This window comes from Trifolium pratense, linkage group LG2 (assembly GCF_020283565.1).
Source record: "Trifolium pratense cultivar HEN17-A07 linkage group LG2, ARS_RC_1.1, whole genome shotgun sequence".
Classification (NCBI taxonomy): Eukaryota; Viridiplantae; Streptophyta; class Magnoliopsida; order Fabales; family Fabaceae; genus Trifolium; species Trifolium pratense.
The window spans coordinates 65,529,678-65,541,253 of record NC_060060.1 but is presented as its reverse complement, the minus strand read 5'-3'; the positions used below and the strand labels follow the sequence as shown (position 1 = coordinate 65,541,253).

Below are 11,576 nucleotides of genomic sequence, written 5' to 3'. Positions count from 1 at the left end.
AACAGAACATTGTTAGATATGGCAAGGAGCATGATTAAGCAGAAGAATTTGCCACACAAGTTCTGGGGTGAAGCAGTACTTACTGCAGCCTACATTCTGAACAAATGTCCTACAAAGAAGCATGTACCAGATGCTAGAAGAACCAAACTTGAGGATAAAAGTGAAATAATGATACTCATAGGATATCATCCAACTGGTGCCTACAAGCTATACAATCCAGTTACTCAGAAGGTTCACATTAGCAGAGATGTAATTGTGAATGAAGAAGAGAAATGGAAATGGGAGAAGGAACCAGTGTACAATAGTGAATTGCAGTCAACCTTCATCTATCCAAGTTCAAGTGATGAATCTGATGGAGGTGATGAAGGTGAACCTGCTGTTGAAACTACTCAGAATCAAGGTACTGATAGTGATGGTAATATGAATTTATCAAGTGATGATGATGATAGAATTCATATGATTGCAAGGACTCAAAGAACCAAACGTGTACCAGCTAGATTGAATGATTGTGAAGTTACTCAAGACAATGCAGTGAATGATGAGGGTGATCTCATTCACTTTGCATTACTAGCTGATTCTGAACCATTGAACTGCAGAGATGCTTTGAAAAGTAATGTGTGGAAGAAGGCAATGGAAGAAGAGCTAAGGTCAATTGAGAAAAAACCAGACTTGGAAGCTAGTTGACTTGCCAGACAAGAAAAAGAAGATTGATGTGAAATGGGTGTTCAAAGTGAAATTGAACCCTGATGGCACAATTTCAAAGCATAAAGCAAGGTTAGTTGCTAGAGGATTCTTACAGAAACATGGAATTGACTACAATGAAGTGTTTGCACCAGTTGCTAGAATAGAGACTGTGAGGTTGGTTGTAGCATTGACCTGTAAGAACAAATGGAGCCTGTACCATCTGGATGTGAAATCAGCATTTCTGAATGGTCCACTTGATGAGGAAGTGTATGTGTCACAGCCTCCAGGTTTTGAAATAAAAGGAAAAGAATCAATGGTGTATAAGTTGTATAAGGCACTATATGGCTTGAAACAGGCTCCTAGAGCATAGAACAAAAGGATTGATGACTTTCTGATTCAGATAGGGTTTAAAAAGTGTGCTGCTGAGTTTGGTGTATATGTACATTGCCCTAAAGATGAAGATATTGTCATAATCTGCTTGTATGTTGATGATTTGCTCATAACTGGAAGTAGAATTGCAGAAATTGCAAAAGTGAAAGATAAGCTCAAAAGTGAATTTGAAATGTCTGATCTTGGTGAACTTTCATTCTTTCTAGGAATGGAATTTATGAGAAGAGGAGATGGTATAGTAATGCACCAGCAGAAGTATATTGATGAATTGCTTGGAAAATTTGAAATGGAAAGCTGCAATCCATTGTCAAATCCATCAGAGACAAATACAAAAATTGATGAGTGCTCAGATGAAGAGAAGGTTGATCCAACTGTGTTCAGACAAATAGTTGGCTCATTGAGGTATGTGTGCAACAGTAGGCCTGATATATGCTATGCTGTGAGTGTTATCAACAGATTTATGCATGATCCAAGGAAGTCACACATGATAGCTGCTAAGAGAATCCTCAGATATCTCAAGGGTACTTTGGAAATTGGCTTGCTATTCCCTATTGGTACAAACAGTGCAGGGAGTACTTTGATAGGGTATTCTGATAGTGATTGGTGTGGAGACATAACTGATAGGAGGAGTACATCAGGTTATGTTTTCAAGTTCAACAATGCTGCAATATCTTGGTGTACAAAGAAACAAGCTGTGACTGCCCTCTCATCTTGTGAAGCTGAGTATATAGCAGACACATTTGCAGCATGTCAAACAATTTGGTTGAATTCAGTGATGATAGAAATCAAGTGTGAACCAGTGAAGCCTCTAATCCTAAGGATTGATAACAAGTCTGCTATAAGTCTTGCTATAAATCTAATCTCTCATGGCAGGAACAAACACATTGCTACCAGATTTCATTTCATTAGAGAACAAGTGACTAATGGTATGATTGAAGTGCAATATTGTCCAACTGAGGTACAGCTTGCAGATGGTTTTACAAAGACTGTGAAACTTGACAGGTTTGAATTTTTGAGGAGGAGTTTAGGACTGGTTGTTTGCAATTCAAACATGAATTAACCACTTTCTTAACACATTTTATTATTATTTTCTTAACAATATTGTACTCTCTTTTTCATTATAGGCTTACGTTGCAATTTGCGGCTGAATGAGTACGTTAGCACATTGAAAATAATAACACACACCCTCTTTTTATATTCTCTTCTTTAGTAAAATTTCAATAGAAACATATATCACGTAGGTTAAAAAATCGCTCTCTAAAACAGCATTTTCACTCTTTAGTTATTTAATTGTTCTATTATCATGTAATGTTTTTACTAAGGATATAAAAATGGGGCAAAAAGAGACATGTACAAACCCAGTGTCTAATTGCTGCTAGCTAGTACCAAAATATTGAGGGAAACATTATACACAAAGCTAAAGGAAAATGGAAACAAAGATTGGAAGTTCAAGTTGGGCTTATTTGAGGAAGTTAAAACATGATTAAAAGAAAATGGCCGACAAAAATTTGATGAAGGTTAGTACAAGAGGGAGCATTATGGACCATGTTGTAGGAATAGCTTAGGAGCATTGTGGGTCACCACTGACCCATTCCCCTTAAGATTTGCTGTCGGTATGGTGCCACTACAAAAAGTCTACTATATCCCTCCCATCACAAGTTACTAATCCATTTTTTATTTTCTAAAAATTAACCATCATTATACTACATAGTTATATCCCAAAAATAATTATTTACCAACAAAATTAATTACCAACATATGGAGTAATACATAATTTTTGTTTGTAAGATTAAGATGGAAAATTGCGTGAAGTTTATGGGACGGTGGGTAAAGTGCGTAGAATACAAAATAACACATTCATTCATTAATTCATTTTACAATAAGGTTTTGCAACTTTCCACCATATATATCACTTTATCTTTCCGCGTTGGCGAGAGTGAGACTATTACTTTGGTCAAAAGTGTTGTTTTCATTATCACGTGGTTACCTTTGCCTATGTGGTTCATTTTTCATATATAAATATACCTCACTATAACACATCACACACCAAACAATCTTCATTCTTCTAAGTCCAAAATATCAATTCTCTCTCTCCCTAGCTAATAGCTATAGTCCCTCTCATACATTCTTTCTTTCATTTCTTACTTCTTAGTAATCCCCTACCACATAAAAAGAAAAATGAAGTTGCTATCTACAAAAGCCACATGCAACTCTCATGGCCAAGATTCTTCATATTTCCTAGGATGGGAAGAATATGAGAAAAACCCTTATGATGTAGTTCAAAATCCTAAAGGAATTATTCAAATGGGTCTTGCAGAAAATCAGGTTAACTACTTATGTTTTTAATTAATATCAATAATTCTACCAACCATATTTTCATTCAATGCTTAAATATCCTATAGAGTGATGTTATTTCAACATCAAATTTGTTTGAGCGAAAATAATACTACTAAATATCAATACATCAGATATATCAAAATTCTGCGGTTAAATTTATCTGAGCGAAAATAGTACTATAATGGCCGACCTAAAAACTCTTGTGACTGATCAACATTTTTTAAGAAAACAAAAAATAAAAATTAGAAAAGACAAAAATAGAGAAAAACAAATTAAATTAACTATATGTTTTTATGTCACAATCTAACTAGACAAAGCCATCATATAATGTCTAAATAATTAAGGTAGTGGGTTAACAATTTTTTTGTCTCTATTTGCAGCTATCTTTTGATCTTTTAGAGTCATGGCTTGCTAAGAACCCAGATGTAGCTGGATTTAAACGTGATGGAAAATCAATATTTAGAGAGCTTGCTCTCTTTCAAGATTACCATGGTCTCCCTTCTTTCAAGAAAGCATTGGTAGATTTCATGGCTGAGATTAGAGGAAACAAAATCACTTTTGATCCAAATCACATTGTTCTAACTGCTGGTGCTACTTCTGCAAATGAGACACTCATGTTTTGCCTTGCTGAACAAGGAGAAGCTTTTCTTCTTCCCACTCCTTATTATCCTGGGTAAGTATTAATTAGTTTACCTTCTCTATTTTATTTTCATATACATATGCATGCATGCATGTTAAATATACTCCCATCGGCTTCAAATATAAGCAAAATACAATTTTTCAAATTCACGAGTAATCAATGATACTGATCTAAATTATAGACCAAATTCATTGATTATCCAATAAATATAAAAAATTATTTTTTGCTTATATTTAAAATCGGAGTCAGTATTTTGTTCTCATTAATTATAAAAAAAATAGTAACCTTATTTCCAAAATAGAAATATAGTGACCAAAATTAGAGAGAGAAAATGATTAACCAATCATTAACTCACTCTCCTATCACAATTTTTTTTTTTACTCTGTATATAGCTACTAACCCATTCATATTCCAAATTTTTATATATGCAGATTTGATAGAGACTTGAAGTGGAGAACTGGGGTGGAGATAGTTCCAATACAATGCACAAGCTCAAACAATTTCCAAATCACAGAATCAGCTTTGCAACAAGCTCATGAAGAAGCAAAGAAAAAGAACCTAAGAGTCAAAGGTGTCTTAGTCACAAATCCATCAAACCCACTAGGCACTACAATGTCAAAGAGTGAATTAAACCTTCTCATTGACTTTATCAAAGACAAAGACATGCATTTAATAAGTGATGAAATTTATTCCGGTACAGTTTTCACCTCTCCAAACTTTGTCAGCGTCATGGAAATCCTTAAAGAAAGAAATGACCTTAAGGATTTCGACGCTAACGTTTCAGAAAGAGTTCACATTGTTTATAGTCTCTCCAAAGACTTGGGTTTACCAGGTTTTCGTGTTGGCGCTATATACTCTGAAAACGACATGGTCGTTGCAGCTGCAACAAAAATGTCGAGCTTTGGTTTGGTTTCATCACAAACTCAATATCTCCTCTCAGCTATGCTAGGTGACAAAAAATTCACAAGAAACTATATTTCTGAAAATCAAAAGAGACTTAAAAAAAGACAAAGAATGCTTGTATTAGGGTTACAAAAAGCTGGCATTAGTTGTCTCAAAACAAATAATGCTGGTTTGTTTTGTTGGGTTGATATGAGAAATCTTCTTAGTTCCAACACATTTGAAGCTGAAATGGAATTATGGAAAAAGATATTATACAATGTTAAGTTGAACATTTCCCCGGGTGCATCGTGTCATTGCACCGAACCGGGGTGGTTTCGTGTTTGTTTCGCTAACATGTCGGAAGATACATTAAACCTAGCTATGAAAAGGTTAAAGGATTTTGTTGCAAACAACAATGGTGAAGAGTGTAGTAGTAATAAAAGAACTAGAAGTACCCAAGCTTCTAGAAGTTTTTCAAGGAAATCACTTTCCAATTGGGTCTTCCGGTTATCTTCTCGTGATCGTCATGAACAAGAAGAAAGATAGCCTGGTTATGGTGTGAACTAGCCATGCATGATGTGCTCACAATTATATATTATTATTAATTAACTTTTATTTATTGTTTTTACTCCACGGCCAAATATTTTTTTGGTGGAGTTAGGATCCCACTTTTATTTTATTTTTATTTATAATGGTGAAATTAAGAAAAACGCACTCTATCCATTTGGATGTGAAGTGTGAGCTGTAGGATTATGATATGTTAATTTTAAAGTATGCATGAAAAATGTTGTTGATGTGTGTGATCAAATGAAAAGTTTGAGGTATATAATTATCAAATAGTCTCTATTACATATATTTTATTTGTTGCTTTTAATTTGTAGAAAAGAAAATCATTTCTATTTATTTGTTGTTTTTAAAATTAATTACTACATATATGTTGTTAATAATTTTTTACCTTATTCTTCAATTTTATTTTTTTTTACCTTAAGCATTTACATAATATTTTATTTGTCATTTTTAAAATTAATTACGATTTTGTCAATAATATGTTACCTTAAGTTTTTTTTTTCCCACCTTAACTATTTATGGAAGAGAGGAAAATATTAAGTGGAATGTGATAATAAATAATTTAGATGTTTTTTAACCTGAAAAGAAGTATTTCAATTAAAATATGAGTATAAGGGGAACTAATTCCACATACTAAAAGAATAATAATTAACAAATAAAATAAAGAGAATGTGACTTCTCCTCCAACAAAATAGAAAGAAGTTAAGGCATAAGAAGGAAAAATCTATAGGATGAATAGACCACTCATAAAACATACAATGTTCCCCTTTGTCTTTGTCAAAAATCATTTTCAAGAGAGGAATTAATTTAATAATATGGATCAAATTTGATACCTCTGATGCCAACGCCAAAAATATCCTCATACTTCCTCCGACCCAAAATATAAGGGAAAATTAGTCAAAGAAAATTGATGTATTTGGTTATAAATTTGGACTAAAAATATCAATTTTGTTTAATCAATTTTCTCTTATATTTCGGAACGAATAAAGTAGTTCAAATCTCCGAAACAATAGAATAATGGCAATTAAAATCAATTTATTTTCCCTTTTATCTAGCAGTCCAAGGAAAATAAAAATGAAAAACACTTCCAAAGATATGAATAGATCACCCAAGTTCGGGTGCATAAGCAGTGACAAAAATCCTATACAAATAATCAAATAAAAAAATAAGAAAATTTATCAATTTTCTTTTGTCGTGTATAAATAATTTAAACAATTAATTGAAGTACTAAAAGACAAATCATTTAGAAAAAATTGAATATTATTAGTCAAAATTTATTTACTTCAACATAAAACTCAACCAGCCTCTTCCTCTAAAAACTGAATAGTTAAAGAAAAAAAATAATCTTATAGTCACAACTACAAAGAAATGCAGGAAGTACCGTTTAATTAATGGATTCATTTCATGTTTATATTATTATTTTTTGGTAAAAATAGATATAAAAATTTTCATTTATAATATATTTTTCCCCAAAGGAAATACAATATAGCTAGCAAATAAATCGTGTTACAATATTTTATAGCACAATTGTAGGTAATTAATAATAAATAATTGCTAATGGCAATTGTGTGAACATGATAATTGGTCACGTGTATATAAATAAGAACGCCGGCGAGATAAGCGGCCATACGCCGCGGGTTATACTGCCGACGTTGGCGGTTGTAAGATTGTACCGACTTTTTTATGGATTATCCACTGACTGGTGTCCAATCACAGAAGATAGGAAAACACGTAGTGCTGTGTCGGAGGATCAAAGTCAACAATATTTACATTTCTTGCTCCTATGATTTCCTTATCGAAACTTTTGGGTGCCCAAACATGGATGGTATCATGTTGTTTCTCATATTCCATCGGGTCCTTATTATAAGAGAAGTTTGTTTTTTAGATTTATTGTAAAACTAATATATCTAAACTATAATATTGTTCAAATACATTAGTTTTACAATGAATCTAAACAGGAAAACTTCTCTTATAATAAGGACCGAATGAAATAGATGATAGATAAAATAAGAAAAATACTAATAAACCGTGCCTCAATTTAGTTGTTAGAGACATTGTGTATAATAAGAGGCGTCTTTTGGGGTGTGCCACATGTGCGACGGCATAATGCCTCATAAAAATAGAGGCCTCTAATTTTTTTATAGGGTAGTAGTATTATTAAATGAGAGATATATATAAAACTAAGGATGACAGACTTCCAAATGAGAGATTGTGAAGTTCAAATGCTTGAGATTTTCTTTATTCTAAAATGATTGATTTATTAGTTACAAAATGTCCTAAAAGAGATTTGTCTATTGTGAATAGATTTTTTAGACGCTTTATAGCTAATTGTTATACTATAGTTTTATCAAATGAAGAGGCATGAAATAGAGATTGTCTTGTTTCTTAGACGTTTTATAGCTAATTTTGCATTGTTTCTTTTATTACGACCTATTTTTAATAATCTCACATGGTCTTCAACTTTTTGGAGACGCCCCTGTTGTTAGACTATGAATCTTTTTTATGTTAATTACAAGAATGATTATATTTTTATGTTATTTGTAATTTAAATCAACGATGGTTTTTTTTTTAAAAAAAAGTTTACGTTTTTTTTATTAAAGGGCCACTTTTATATTTTGCACAGAGCCTCCAAAAACTCGGATACGCCTCTGTGTATAATACTTCATCCGATTTTTATTATAAGAAAAAATTTATTTTTTAGATTCATAGAATATTTGATTTATTTAGACCACATTATGAATTAAATACATCAAACATTCTATGAACCTAAAAAACAAAGTTTTTCTTATAAGGACCGAAGGGAGTAAGTATGACTAGAGTTCGAATCCACGTATATATCGACTCATGTTCACACTTAAATATAAAATTCTAGCCACTATATGCAGTTGGGTCACGAGGGGGCAGTCGGGAATCGTCTACATTAGGCTCGAAACAATTATAAAAGTGAGTTGGACACCACACTTTTATCCAAAATCTTAAGGCGTGGACGCCACACTTTTATCCAAAACCTTATAAGGTGTTGGTTTATGATGAGTTCTCCCACTTATAAAGTGTTCAACATCTACTTTCCTAAGCAATGTGTGACTTAACACACCTCACACTTGTCACAACAATCCATCCTTAAGTCCGAGTCATTGAATTCATTATGCTCTCCTTAAGGTTTTTTTCATCCATAGACTTCCACCGTCGTTGCTGCACTCCACAAAACTCGCCGTCTAACCACCTTTGTCAAGAAAACTTTCGATATAATGAGCCGGTTTAACCATTCGTTGAATCAACGACTTTGATTCTCTCTAGGTGCCCCTTCCGTTGTTTGCGAATGCACGAGTCTTTAAACTAGTTAAATATAAAAATTCTACATTCAAACCCTTATGAGACATGATCCTCCTTATTTTAAAAATGTGATTTGAGTTTAGAACACATTTCATTGCATTTTAAAATCCAAATAAAATATACTTGTTCATATTAACATTAAATATATGACCAAGTTAGGTAAAGTTTACTTAAATTTAAGTATATTAAACATGATTTATTTTTTGTTTATATTTAAATCAAGAGACAGTAGTGTTGAATTTTGAACTTGAAAGACCATTTTAAATTCGTCACTAAGTGCGTATAGGCAAGCTCAAAATCGTGCAAGAGGTGTTTTCAACTAAAAAAGCAAAGTTGTAAACAACCAAAAAGCAAATGTTGTAATAAAGTAGTATAACCAAAAAAAGTTGTAATAATGTATTGTATGTACTAAACAATTGGTTTTATTAAACTTTCTAGTGGCAATCATATGGCTCATAAAGTTGTTTTGTTTAAAAAGATACCCTGGTGTATAGGTACTGGCTAATGGCCCTCTCCACGAATCACTCGAACTCTTATTAAACATCTTTTGGCTTAGTCAAGTCACTTTTCATGATATTCATTCACACCATTTCATGTTATGAGAGATTTTTTAAGGATGTAAAAAATAGTATATTATAAATGTTAAAATTAAAATTTTTAAGAAGTATTTACATTTGATATCTTAATATGTGTCTTTATTATTTTCCTTTTTTAAGTTGAAATCAAGGTGCAATATGATATCTCAACCATTTTGACACTTGCAATCACAACCTATGATTTACAGCACCTTGATAAATATTATTAAATATGAAAGAAACAAGAGTTTTGGAGGGATCAGACCAATATCCAAGAATACAAGTAAATTATCGACAATAGTTGCCTCATTAAAAACATACCGGTAAAATCCCAAAGAGATAAAATTTGGTAAAAGAAAAAAGAATTTAGAGCAAAATGAGAAGATAAGAAAAATCCAATGTCAAATAATGCAAAAAAATTATTTAACCTGCATTGGAAGTTGGAAGTTGGAATTAAATGTGGGTATATTTATAGGTCAAACCTTGTATGAGTATGCATATAGAGTGGTCATTCCACTATATGCGTGAAGCTATACAATTTTAATACTATGCTGAATCAGCCCTATTCCTGACATTTCATGGGCCCTAGGCCAAACATAAGAAAAAAACTTCTTTCATTTAATATAATAGTATTAATATATATAATAGTAATCTTACAAAATATAAAAAAAAAATTACACGAAGATTCATAAGAAACGATTTCTCCAAGTATTTTCAGATGCAAAATCATTGATAAGTGCATCAACATCAATGTCCGCCAACATTTTTTTCGACTAAGATTTTTTTTGTTTTATAATAATAGGTAGGTATAAAAAAAATTGGGCCCCTTAATATCATGGGTACTAGGCCATGGCATTCATTGCCTATACTCAGGTCGGGTCGGGCCTGTGCTGAATTCTTATTGGTTAAAGACATGTGCTAGGAGAACATAATTGTCCTTTTATACTTGTTAACTTGCATTGAGATTTTATGCCTATGAACTTTAAGTATATTCGGCTTTTGTCCGGTCCGAAAAAAGAAATTTAAATTTTTACTAATACCCTGAATACTTATTTGTATTCATAAAAAATTATTTAACTTTTTTCTTTAAAAGAAAAATTTATTCACGTAGGTACAAGGGATATTTAAAACCCCATTACAAAGATAGTATTACATACTATGAAGACAAGATAAAAGACTATAATCCACCAATCAAAAAATACATAATTATTTTATTTTTGTCTCTATTTTCTGATTTTTTTTTCAACAAGTAAACCAAACACATGATAATCAGGTCAAGACTTTTGTCTCTATGCCTATAGTCATGTAGTCAGATGTTAATGATCGTTCAATCAAAATTGAATTGTATTAATTTAAATAGTATATTTGTAGAACTATTAAATAAAAATATAATATATGCATTTTTCAGACTGTTTGATCTTGTTTGAACTGTCACAAACAACATAACTACGTGATTATATAGAAAACATAACTGCATCTAATTCATTTCCACTATATCACGGTAATTTGTGTTAACTACTTTCGAAAATTCGTATAATGAATAAATACTAACCTAACAAACTAATTAGTAACATTAACCATTTTGTCAACAAAAAAAAGAAGAGATAGCTCATTGCAATTGGCACTCAAATCTTATACATCAAAATATGACATTTTTGATTACGTGGCATGGGTGACATGTGGGTTTCACATGATGTAGCACATGCAAGGGAACATAGAACACCTGCACAATTTGAATTAAATATTATAGATTTCCTTAGCTATAAATAGTTAATCTACTCAGCTAGCAAGTAGAATAGTACGTCTCCTCCCATGGAAGGAGAGCTTAATTAGCTAGCAAGTTGCAAGTGAAGCCATTTCTTTTGTTGATGGGGACAAGAAGGGTCACATGAACATGGCTCTTTGCTACGTATAATTATGCCATTTCACCCATATGCCATACAAGAAATTTTTGGTACCCTAATTTTGGGTCCCATAGGTCTGCTAGGATAGACACATTACGATGTAGAAATTTCTCAATGAATCATTGATCAATTAGAATTGTCTTTATTTTGGCCACTATGAAATACTATACTCCCTTGGAATATTAGAAGTAAATCATTATTATTGTAAAAAAGAAAAAAGTAAATCATTATTTTGTCTCAAAAATTGTATGAGTTGGATTTTTT

The 11,576-nt window shown here is 31.9% G+C and overlaps 1 protein-coding gene across 1 annotated transcript; it reads left to right on the top strand.

Annotated features, from left to right (window-relative positions):
• Window positions 1–3,115: 3,115 nt before the first annotated feature.
• On the top strand, window positions 3,116–5,788 carry LOC123908533 (1-aminocyclopropane-1-carboxylate synthase 3-like). The gene is made up of 3 exons (XM_045959200.1): window positions 3,116–3,399; window positions 3,792–4,084; window positions 4,483–5,788. The coding sequence occupies exons 1-3, from the start codon at window positions 3,253–3,255 to the stop codon at window positions 5,477–5,479; spliced, it is 1,437 nt and encodes a 478-aa protein (XP_045815156.1). The 5' UTR covers window positions 3,116–3,252; the 3' UTR covers window positions 5,480–5,788.
• Window positions 5,789–11,576: the final 5,788 nt, after the last annotated feature.